Genomic DNA, 12,713 nt, shown 5'->3' with positions numbered 1-12,713 from the left:
TGCAGGGTTTTTCCAATGCTCTCTAATAATTTGATGGTGTCGGGTCTTAGATTTAAGTCTTTAATCCATGTTGAGTGAATTTTTGTGTAAGGTGAAAGGTAGGGGTCTTGCTTCATGATTCTGCACATGGAAATCCAATTTTCCCAGCTCCCATATTCTTTCTATGAAGCCAGCATCACCTTAATTCCTAAGCCAGAAAAAGATGCAGCATTGAAAGAGAACTACAGACCAATATCCCTGATGAACACAGATGCAAAAATCCTCAATAAAATTCTCGCCAATAGAATGCAACAACACATCAGAAAGATCATCCACCCAGACCAAGTGGGATTTATCGCTGGTATGCAGGGATGGTTTAATGTGCGCAAAACAATCAATGTGATACACCACATTAACAGACTGCAGAAGAAAAACCAGATGATTATCTCAATAGACGCCGAGAAAGCATTTGATAAAATACAACAACACCCTTTCATGATGAAAACTCTAAGCAAACTGGGTATGGAAAAAACATTCCTCAATACAATCAAAGCAATCTATGAAAAACCCACAGCCAACATCCTATTGAATGGGGAAAAGTTGGAAGCATTTCCACTGAGATCTGGTGCCAGACAGGGATGCCCACTCTCACCACTGCTATTCAATATAGTTCTAGAAGTTCTAGCCAGAGCTATTAGGCAAGAAAAAGAAATTAAAGGGATACAAATTGGGAAGGAAGAAAAACTATCCCTCTTTGCAGACGATATGATTCTTTATTTAGGGTACCCAAAGAACTCTACTAATAGATTATTGGAACTCATAGAAGATTTTGGCAAAGTAGCAGGGTATAAAATCAATGCACAAAAATCAACAGCCTTTGTAAACACAGGCAATGCCACGGCTGAGGAAGAACTTCTAAGATCAATCCCATTCTAGCTACAAAAACAATCAAATACCTTGGAATAAATTTAACCAAGGACATTAAGGATCTCTACTATGAAAATTAAAAAACCTTAAAGAAAGAAATAGAAGAGGATACCAAGAAATGGAAAAATCTTCCATGCTCATGTATTGGAAGAATCAATATTATCAAAATGTCCATTCTCCCAAAAGCAATTTACATATTAAATGCAATACCAATCAAGATACCGAAGACCTTCTTCTCAGATCTGGAAAAAATGGTGCTGAAATTCATATGGAGACACAGGAGACCTCAAATAGCTAAAGCAATCTTGTACAACAAAAACAAAGCTGGAGGCATCACAATACCAGATTTCAGGACATGCTACAAGGCAGTTGTAATCAAAACAGCATGGAACTGGTACAGAAACAGATGGATAGACCAATGGAACAGAATAGAAACACCAGAAATCAATCCAAACATCTACAGCCAACTCATATTTGATCAAGGATCCAAAACCAATCCCTGGAGTAAATAAATTACTTTTAAAAAGAATGCTCCTTGGAACGCCAAGACACCCTGGGGAAAAAAAAAAAAAAGACCTAAATGGAAGATCTCTGTGAGTGAGATCCCAGTGGAAAGAATGGGGCCATGAAAGAAGGAGGTCCCTTTCTCTGAAGGGAGGAGAGAACTTCCACTTTGACTATGACCCTGTCGGAATAAGATTGAAGTCAGCGAATTCAAAAGGCTTCCATATCCTTGGCAACTCATGGCTAGAGCCTAGGGAGATTACTGATGCCATAAAAAAGAGTGTCGAATTGTTAAGTCAACAACAGGAGTCACTGTGTACTTACTTCTCATGTGGGATCTGTGCTTAGTGTGTTGTCCAATGTGAAGTAATACTATAACTAGTACTGAAACAGTATTTTACACTTTGTGTTTCTGTGTGGGTGCAAACTGATGAAATCTTTACTTAATATATACTGAATTGATCTTCTGTATATAAAGGTAATTGAAAATGAATCTTGATGTGAATGGAATGGGAGAGGGAGCGGGAGATGGGAGGGGTGTGAGTGGGAGGGAAATTATGGGGGGAGGAAGCCATTGCAATCCATTAACTGTACTTTGAAAATTTATATTTACTAAATAAAAAAATTAAAAAAATAAGAATGCTCCTTCCTCCATATCCTTGCCAGCATTTGCTACTTTTGTCTTTTTGATAGTAGCCATTCTGTCTAGGTGAGGCATTTCCCTGGTGATTGATAGTGTTGTTATTGAAGGAATACAAACTTCATGTATTTCGTAAGTACAACTTTAGGAATATAGGGATTTTTCTCACCATACCCACCTGCCCACCCACACTCCTACCTCTCCTCCTCCTCCCTCTCCCATTCTCCACTAAGGTCCATTTTCTTTTCTTTTCTTTTCTTTTCTTTTCTTTTCTTTTCTTTTCTTTTCTTTTCTTTTCTTTTCTTTTCTTTTCCTTTCCTTTTTAAGATTTATTTTATTTATTTGAAATAGTTATACAGAGAGAGAATGAGAGGCAGCAAGAGAAAGAGAGAAGTCTTCCATTTGCTGGTTCACTGCCCAATTGGCTACAACAGCTGGAGCCACGCTGATCCTAAGCCAGGAGCCAGGAGCCAGAAGCTTCTCCTGGGTCTCCCACATGGGTGCAGGGGCCCAAGCACTTGGGCCATCTTCTATTGCTTTCCCAGGCCTTAGCAGAGAGCTGTATTGGAAGTGGAGCAGCTGGGACTCAAACCAGCACCCATATGGGATGCTGGCACTGCAGGCGGCAGCTTTATCCACTACACCACAGTGTTGGCCTGTAAGATCCATTTTAAATTAACTTTATACACAAAAGACTAACTCTATACAAAGTAAAGAATTCGATAATTTGCATGAAAAACAAAAACAAAAACAAAACTGTTCCCCAACAGTCAGACTAGGGCTGTTCAGAGTCATTGCATCTTGTAAACTATTCATTTTTTAAAGAATTTATCCCACTTTGCAGCATCTCCCATGCTACCAGTTTGGTTCAGAGTACCATCAAGTTTTTCCTAGATCTTTATAGTAGCCTCCTCACTGGAATCTGCTTTATATTTGGTACTATGTTGTTTATTTTCAAGAAAGTAGCCAAAATGAATCTTAAAGGGAAATTGATTTGAATTTTCTTTTTTTTTTTTCCTCTTTGCTGAACATTCTCCAGTGACTTCCCATCTCTCTTGCAGTGGCTTATGTATGCTGTGTCTTCTGGTTTTATTCCTGTGACCTCATTTTATACTGTTTCCCTTCTCTTGAAGATTCTTTCCTGTCTTTCTGGACTCTTGATTTTTCTTTGAATCTGTTAAGTACAGTTTGCTTTTGGGTCTTTGTGCTTGCAGTTCCCTCATCTTAAAAGGCATTTCTCCCTGATTTCCTTCCTCACTACACTTCATAAGGTTTCTGACCTGTCTGTTTAAAATAGTACTTCCCTTCACTTATCCTTTATTTTTCTCTATAAGATCAATAGGAATTTACCATACTCTGTATTTTACTTTTTTTTCGTCTTTATTAAAATAGAAGCTTAAGGTGAGTATTTTGCGTGCATCCCATATTGGAGTGCCTGGGTTGAGCACCCACCTCTGCCTCCTTACTGTGGCTTGCTGCTAATGCAGACCATGGCCGCGGTGGCGATGGCTCTAGTCCTTGGATTCCTGCCACTCTTGTGTGAGATGTGGATTGTGATCAACTTCCTGCTTTGGCCTCAGTCAAGCCTGGCTTTTGCATTCAGGGAGTTAACTAGTAAATTAGTGTTCCCCCTGTCTGTCTGTCTCTCTCCCTCTTTCTCCTTTCTGTTTCTCTCTCTCAAATTATTTCTTTTACAAATGTAAGCTCAATTGTTAAATCTTCAACACCATGGACAGTACCTAGCCGTAATAGACACTCAAATATTTGTTGAATGAATGGTCAATAAAGCAATTATGTCTTAAAGTTATTAAGCACATGTTTAAGCCTGGTGTAGTATTGTGAAGTAAAAGAAATTTTGTGTGTACATTATTAATTCCTTATCTTTCATTAGGATGTACAGAAAAATAGTCTTCAATGTTTTGCTTTTTAAATTTCATTTTTGTGATTTTTTCTTATTTTCTGAGAAATGAGTACATACTACTGTTACCAAATTCTAATTCCACTTTGAAAAAGAAAATGCAAGACTAGAAAAATTATGTGGTTAACTCAGAAACCTAAAGAAATTAAAATTTGCTGCATAGAACCTTCTGAGTTTGATATCTCTTTTGTCTGCTTTTACTTCCGTTGCCCATGCTTTTGGGGTTATATCTACCAAATCATTGCCTACACCAATGTCTTGAAGTTTTCCCCTATTTTCTTCTGGCATTTTCATGGGTTTAGATCTTATTTAGGTCTTGAGTTGATTTTTGTATATGGTGTAAGTTAGGGATCCAATTTCTTTCTTTCTTTCTTTCCTTCCTTCCTTCTTTCCTTCTTTCCTTCCTTCTTTCTTTTCTTTCTTTCCTTCCTTCTTTCCTTCCTTCCTTCTTTCCTTCCTTCTTTCTTTCCTTCTTTCTTTCCTTCTTTCCTTCCTTCTTTCTTTCTTTCCTTCTTTCTTTCTTTCTTTCTTTCTTTCTTTCTTTCTTTCTTTCTTTCTTTCTTTCTTTCTTTCTTTCTTTCTTTCTTTCCTTCCTTCCTTCCTTCCTTCCTTCCTTCCTTCCTTCCTTCCTTCCTTCCTTCTTTCCTTTCTTCCTTTCTTCCTTTCTTCCTTTCTTCCTTTCTTTCCTTCCTTCTTTCCTTCCTTCTTTCCTTCCTTCTTTCCTTCCTTCTTTCCTTCCTTCTTTCCTTCTTTCCTTCCTTCTTTCCTTCCTTCTTTCCTTCCTTCTTTCCTTCTTTCTTCATGTGACTTCCAGTTTTGCCAGCACCATTGATTGAAAAGACTATTCTTTCTCCAGTGTATATTCCTGTCACCATTGTCAAAGAGCAGTTGGCTTTATGTGTGTGGAATAATTTCTGGGCTCTATTCTGTTCCATTGATCTAGGCATCAGTTTTTAAACCAATGTCAGCTGTTTTAATTACTATGGTTTTTTTTTTAAAGATTTATTTATTTATTGAGAGGCAGAGTTATAGAGATTAGGAGAGAGAGAGAGGTCTTTCATCTGATGGCTCACTCTCCAAATGGCCACAACAGCCAGAAATGAGCTGATCTGCAGCCAGGAGCCAGGAGCTTCTTCTGGGTCTCCCACGTGGGTGCAGGGACCCAAGCACTTGGACAGTCTTATACTCCTCTCCCAGGCCATAGCAGACAGCTGGATCGGAAGTGGAACAGCAGGACATGAACCAGCACCCATATGGAATGCCAGCACCGCAAGTGGAAGCTTAGCCCACTACACCACAACACCAGCCCCACCATAGTTTTTCAGTATGCTTTGAAGTCAGATGTTGTGATGCCTCCAGCTAGATTTTCTTCTTTTATTGCTCAGGATCACTTTGGCTGTTTTTGTTCTTTTGTGGTTCTATAGGAATTTGAGGATTTTTAAATATCATCAGTATTTTGATGGGGATTGCATAGAATCTGTAGGATCCTTTAGGTAATATGGACATTTTAGTGATACTAATTCTTCCAATCCATGAACAAGGAATATCTTTCCATTTTGTTTTTTCCTTGATTCTTCCATCATTGTCTTTTAAATTTCATTATAGAGAATTTTCTCTTCCTTGATTAAATTTATTCTGTGGTTATGTGAGTGGCATTTTTTTCTTGATTCTCTTTCAGCAAAATAATTTTTTCAGGTATAAAAATGCTGCCTTTTTGTATGTTGATTTTATATCCTGTGACATTACTGAGTGGTTTATCAGCTTCTAACAGCTTGTTGGTGGAATAAAATCATGTCAACTGAAAACATGAATACTTTGACTTCTCTTTTCCAAAAAATTCTGATGTTTATTTATTTCTTTTCTTCCCTAATTGCTTTTGCTAATAATTCCAATACTGTATTGAATAAGAGTGGTAAAAGTGGACAACCTTGTTTTCTAGATCTGAGAAAATGCTTTCAGCTTTTCCCTGTTCAGTATGATATTGGTTATAGTTTTATAGCTAGCCTTTGTAATTTTGAAGTATATTCCTTCTGTACCTAATTTTTGTGAGTTTTTATCGTGAAAGAATGTTGAATCTTACCAAATGCTGTCTGTGCATCTACTGAAGTGATCATATTTTTTTTTCTTCATTCTGTTAATGTGACATGATGTTTATTGATTTGCAAATGTTGAGCCACTCTTGCATCCCTGGGATAAATCCCATTTGATCATGATGTATGATCTTTTTAATGTAGTTTTCTATTTGTTTTGTTAATAATTTTTTGCATTTGTGATCATCAAGGATATCAGTCTGTAGTTTTTGACTTGTGACTGTATTTGGTTTTGGACCTTATAAAAAAAGTTTGGCAGAGTTCCAGTCTTTTCAGTATTTTAGCACATGTTGAAAAGCATTGGAGTTCGTTAATCTAAATGTTTTGTAGAATTCAGTTATAAAGCCGTCAGATCCTGGACTTTCTTTGATGGGAGACTTTTAATTACTGCTTTGAAGTCAGGTATTGTGATGCCTCCAGCTTTTCTTTTTTCTTTTTTGCTCAGATTACTTTGGCTATTTGGATTCCATATGGATTCTAGGATTGTTTTTTCTATTTCAATAAAGATAGTCATTGGCATTTTGATGAGGACTGCATGGAATCTATGGATTGCTTGGAATACTATGAATATTTTAACAGTATCAATGCTTCCAATCAATGAATGCAGAATGTCTTTCCATTTTTTGTGGATGAACCTCAGTGGTTCATCAGTGTTTTATAGATTTCATTTAGAAATCTTTCACTTTGGGGCTGGTGCTGTGGTGCAGCAGGCTAACGCCCTGGCCTGAAGTGCCAGCATCCCATATAGGTACTGATTCTAGTCCTGGCTACTCCTCTTCCAATCCAGCTCTCTGCTATGGCCTGGGAAAGCAGTAGAAGATGGCCCAAGTCTTTGGGCCCCTGCACCCATGTGGGAGACCCGGAAGAAGCTCCTGGCTCCTGGCTTCGGATTGGCCTAGCTCTGGCTGTTGCGGCCATCTGGGGAGTGAACCATTGGATGGAAGACCTCTCTCTCTCTGCTCTCTTCTCTCTGTGTAACTCTCTGACTTCCAAATAAATAAATAAATAAAAAAATCTTAAAAAAAAGAAATATTTCACTTCTTATGGTTAAATTCATTCCTAAATGTTTTATTTTATTTTATTCTATTTGGTGCTATTGTGAATAAAATTGTTTTGTTGATTTTCCTTTCAACAAGATTGTTACTGATAAGTAAAAATGTTGCTCTTTGTTTGTTGATTTTGTATCCTACTGATTTACTGAATTGATTGGTAAGTTCTAACAATTTGTTGGAGTGTCTAGATTTTTTCATATATAAAATCATATCACATAAAAACATGTATATTTTGTCTTTCTCCTTTCCAGTTTGGATGCTGTTTATTTTTCTCCTTTCTAATTGTTCTTGCTAATCCTTCTTGTACTGTATTGAAAAAGAGTAGTGAAAGTGGACATCCTGGTTTTATTCCAGATTTTTCTGCTTTTCCCCATTCAGTATAATATTAGCTATAGGTTTGTTATATATAGGCTTTATAATTTTGAGGTTTTTTTTTAAACATTTATTTATTTATTTGAAAGAATTACACACACACACACACACACACAGAGAGAGAGAGAGAGCGAGGTCTTCCATTTGCTGGTTCACTCCCCAATTGGTGGCAATGGCCACAGCCACGCTGATCCTAAGCCAGGAGCCAGGAGCTTCTTCTGGGTCTCCCATGCAGGTGAAGGGACCCAAGGAATTGGGCTGTCTTCTACTGCTTTCCCAGGCCTTAGCAGAGAGCTGGATTGGAAGTGGAGCAGCCAGGACTTGAACCAGTGCCCATATGGGATGTCAGCACTGCAGGTGGCAGCTTTACCTGCTATGCCACAGTGCTGGCCCCATATGTTTCTTCTATACCTAATTTTTTGAGAGTTTTATAATGAAAATATATTGAATCTTATCAAATGCTTTTTCTGCATCTATTGAGATGATCATATGGTTTAGTTCTTCATATTGTTGATGTGATATGTTTATTGATTTATGAATAGTGAACCACTCTTATATCCCTGAGAAAAATCCCACTTGATCATCACATGTGATTTTTGTTTTGCTGTTGAATTAAGTTTGCTAATTTTTTTGAGAATTTTATATCTGTATTCATCAAGTTTATGGGTCTATAGTTGTCTATCTTTTTTTTAGTCTAATGAGTTTTCCATTATATTTAACTTGACATATATTTATCTTCCAACTTTTGACAGTTTGACTGTAATAGGCCTTCAAAAAGGTCTTTTTGGTTGAGAATCTTTGGGATTCTTTGAATGTCCAGTATCTACATTTCATTATCACTTTGTAGAGATAGAAAGTTTTCAGCTATTATTTCATTAAATGTGTTGACAATGCCTTTTTCCTTCTCCTCTCCGTCAGGTATTCCCCATAATATGAATGTTTTTTCATTTAATGGTGTCTCATGCCTCATTGGCTTTCTTCATTCTTTTAAATTCTTTCTTATTTATTTTTGTCTGACTGGGTTATTTCAAAAGACTTGTCCCCAAGATCAGAGTTCTGTTCTTTTGTGGAAGCTCTCTATTTTATTTTTTTTTCTTTATTTCATTGATTAAAATTTTCAGTTTCGGGGCCAGCGCCGTGGCTCCTTTGATTAATCCTCCGTCTCTGGCGCTGGCATCCCATACGGGCACCGGGTTTTAGTCTTGGCTGCTTCTTTTCCAGTACAGCTCTCTGCTGTGGCCCGGGAGTGCAGTGGAGGATGGCCCAAGTGCTTGGGCCCTGCACCCACGTGGGAGACCAGGAGGAAGTACCTGGCTCCTGGCTTGGGATCGGCACAGCGCCGGCCGTGGCGGCCGTTTGGGGAGTGAACCGAAGACCTTTCTCTCTGTCTCTCTCTCTCACTGTCTAACTCTACCTGTCAAATAAATAAATAGAAAAAAAATTTAAAAATTTTTTCAGTTTCAAGATTTCTCAATTCTTTTTAATGATTTTTTTATCTTGAATTTTTCATTAATATTGTGAATTGTTTTCTTCTTTTTTTCAGTTGTCTATCTGTAGTCATTTGCATTAGTTGAGTTTCTTTATAATCAATATTTTGAATTCTTTTTCAGGCATTTTATAGATTTCTTCCAAATCAGTATCTATTTTTGGAAGACTGTGGTTTCCCCTAAATGTGTCATTTCCTTTCTTTGTTTTCTGTGTCACTTTATTGATGGCTTTACATCTGATTGAAAAGCTTCTTCTTCTTTATGAAGTAGTTTTCACTGGGAAAACCTTTTCACTTAGATGGGATGTGCAGTATCAGTTGGGTAGTTGGTTTGGCTTTGGTTTTGGGTGAACCTAAAAGTGTAACTGCCATGTGATTTTTTTCAGCTGTAATAAATGTCAGCAATGTGTGTTAGTGTCCCATGTGTCTGCGGCAGTTCATTTAGGTAATGGTTTGATTTTGTAGTGGATAAAGCTTCCAGAGATATGTTGCTTCAGGGCTCAGAGTTGAGTGTCAGTCAGAATGGGGACTGTGATGACAGTAGCTTTGTTCTTGATACTACTGTGGGACACAGTGGGGAGTATCCTCAGACCCTGCTGAGTGATCATGAGTGACGCTGGTGCTTGCACATCGATAGTTGTAGCCTTAAAACTGTGGGATATAGATGGAATCTTCCCCAGTTCCTGTTGGGTGGGCAGGGGTGTTGTCATTGAAAATGTTTTGAATGATTCTAATATATAACTTTCTCCTTTCTTTTAACACCTTTTAGTTGACTTGGAGCATATGCGAACAGTGAAATCTGAAAAACACTTACGGTTTTGCCAGGAAAATGGTTTTAGTAGCCACTTTGTCTCAGCCAAGACAGGAGACTCTGTAAGTAAAATAATGATTACTGCATATTGTAAGTTCATATTAAGATATTTATGTACATTCATAGGAAGTATACTTCTATTACTTTTGAAGCAAATTTATTCCTAGTGAGGATATAAGATACCTTAGGTATAATGGGTTAATTCTGCTTATATTACTTTTCTAAGTCATTTAGCATAATTTTATGACTGTTTTAAGGAATTTAAAAGAGCATAGAATTAAAAAGAATAAAAGTTACCCATAACTTTAGTATTCCAAGATGACAATTCATGGCATGATTCCTTTTAATTATATTTTTAAGACTTTATTTGTTTGTTTATTTGAAAGGCAAAGTTACAAAGAGAGGAACACACACACACACACGCACACACACACACAGAGAGAGAGAGAGAGAGAGAGAGAGAGGTCTCATATACACTGGTTCACTCCTTAAGTGACCACAATGGCCAGAGCTGGACCAATCCAAAGCCAGGAGCCTGGAGCTTCTTCTGGGTCTCCCACATAGGTTCAGGGACCCAAGGACTAGAGCCATCTTCTGCTGCTTTGCCAGGCCATAGCAGAGAGCTGGATTGGAAGGGGAGCAACCAGGACTCGAACTGATGCCCAAATGGGATGCCAGCACTGCAGATGGCACCTTTACCTCCTCTGCCACAGTGCCGGCCCCCAATTATCTTTTTCTGATGTTCACAACCTCCTATCAAATTATATTTATTATTGTGACAGGTACCATACTGCTCTGATTGTTTCTATTTTATAGGTGAATGTTATGGAGGTCATGTAGCAGAGTCCATGTTGCAAAGGTAGTTAGTGGTAGAAATAGAATTTGTGAACCAACTAGTGGACTTCCAGGGGTTACCATCTTAACTACAATAAATATTTACTTAAAACAATTAATATCATATTTTTCACTTTTTAAAAAATTTATTTTATTTATTTGAAAGACAAAGTGACAGGGTGGTGGGGGCTGAGAGAGAGACAGAGAGAGAAAGAGAGAGAGAGAGAGATTCTCCATCTGCTGATTCATTCTCTGGATGGCTACAACCACTGAGACTGGGCCAGGTCAAAGTAAGGAGCCAGGAACTTCATCCAGGTCTCCCACGTTGGTGACAGGGGCCCAAGCTCTTGGGCCGTCATCTGCTGCCTTCCCAGGTGCATTAGTAGGGAGCTGGATCAGAAGTGGAGCAGCTGGAACTCAAACCAGCACTCCAGTATGGGATGCTGGAGTCACAGGCAGCAGCTTAACCTGCTGCACCATAGTGCTGGCTCCAAGATCATAATATTTAAGTAATTTTGTGTTTTATTTTGGTATTTTTATCTGTAGAAAAATATAAAAAATCCCATGTCACTTATTTTTTTTTATCTTTTATTTAATGAATATAAATTTCCAAAGTACGACTCATGGGTTACAATGGCTTTCCCCCCCATACCGTCCCTCCCACCCACAACCCTCCCCTTTCCCACTCCCTCTCCCCTTCCATTCACATCAAGATTCATTTTCGATTATCTTAATATACAGAAGATCAGCTTAGTATACCTTAAGTAAGGATTTCAACAGTTTGTTCCCACACAGAAACATAAAGTGAAAAATAATAGATGATTTTTTTTAAATGATGATGAAATCAGATCAGACCTATTGTCATGTTTAATCCCAGTGAGAGTCAAGTTGGGAATTGATAATTTCTTTTTTTTTTTTTTTTTTTACAGAAGATCAGTTTAGTGTACATTAAGTAAAGATTTCAATCGTTTGCACCCCCATAGAAACACAAAGTGAAATATACTGTTTGAGTACTCGTTATAGCATTAAGCCTCAGTGTACAGCACATTAAGGACAGAGATCCTACATGAGGAGTAAGTGCACAGTGACTCCTGTTGTTGACTTTACAAATTGACACTCCTGTTTATGGCATCAGTAATCTCCCTATGCACCAGTCATGAGTTTCCAAGGCTATGGAAGCCCCTTGAGTTCTCCGACTCTTATCTTGTTTAGACAAGGTCATAGTCAAAGTGGAGGTTCTCTCCTCCCTTCAGAGAAAGGCACCTCCCTCTTTGAAGACCTGTTCTTTCCACTGGGATCTCACTCACAGAGATCTTTTTGCCAGAGTGCCTTGGCTTTCCATGCCTGAAATACTCTCATGGGCTTTTCAGCCAGATCCGAGTGCCTTTAGGGCTGATTCTGAGGCCAGAGTGCTATTTAGGACATCTGCCATTCTATGAGTCTGCTGAGTATCTCACTTCCCATGTTGGATCACTCTCCCCTTTATTTATTCTATCGGTTAGTGTTAGCAGATACTAGACTTGTTTATGTGCTCCCTTTGACTCTTAGTCCTTTCATTATGATCAATTGTGAACTGAAATTGATCACTTGGAATAGTGAGATGGCATTGGCACATGCCACCTTGATGGGATTGAATTGGAATCCCCTGGTATGTTTCCAACTCTACCAACTGGGGCAAGTCAGCCCGAGCATGCCCCAAATTATACATCTCTTCCCTCTCTTATTCCCACTTTTATGTTTAACAGGGATCACATTTCAGTTAATTTTCAACACTTAAGAATAACTGTGTGATAATTACAGAATTAAACCAGTCATATTAAGTAGAACAGACAAAAAAAAAATACTATGAGGGATAATGTATTAAGTTGTCCATTAGCAGTCAGGGCTATGCTGATCAAGTCACCATTTCTCATAATGTCCTTTTCACTTTAGGAGGTTTCCTTTTTGGTGTTCAGTCAGTTGTCACCGATCAGGGAGAACATATGGTATTTGTCCCTTTGGGACTGGCTTACTTCACTCAGCATGATGTGTTCCAGATTCCTCCATTTTGTTGCAAATATCTGGATTTTGTTGTTTCTTACTGCGGTATAGTATTCTAAA

The 12,713-nt window shown here is 38.1% G+C and overlaps 1 protein-coding gene across 3 annotated transcripts in view; it reads left to right on the top strand.

The window, feature by feature from the left end:
• RAB28 (RAB28, member RAS oncogene family) overlaps nt 1–12,713 on the top strand; it is a 138,008-nt gene that overhangs the window by 104,642 nt on the left and 20,653 nt on the right. For all 3 annotated transcript variants that reach the window (XM_008274229.5, XM_002709359.6, XM_089326942.1), the window contains exon 5: nt 9,738–9,841. In XM_008274229.5, coding sequence (XP_008272451.1) covers nt 9,738–9,841 — 104 coding nt within the window. The remainder of the gene's footprint in view (nt 1–9,737; nt 9,842–12,713) is intronic.

Source organism: Oryctolagus cuniculus, chromosome 2 (genome assembly GCF_051225735.1).
Source record: "Oryctolagus cuniculus isolate XC-2025 breed Fujian yellow rabbit chromosome 2, ASM5122573v1, whole genome shotgun sequence".
NCBI lineage: Eukaryota > Metazoa > Chordata > Mammalia > Lagomorpha > Leporidae > Oryctolagus > Oryctolagus cuniculus.
The sequence above is the reverse complement of the archived record's forward strand: the minus strand, read 5'-3'. Positions and strand labels throughout refer to the sequence as shown.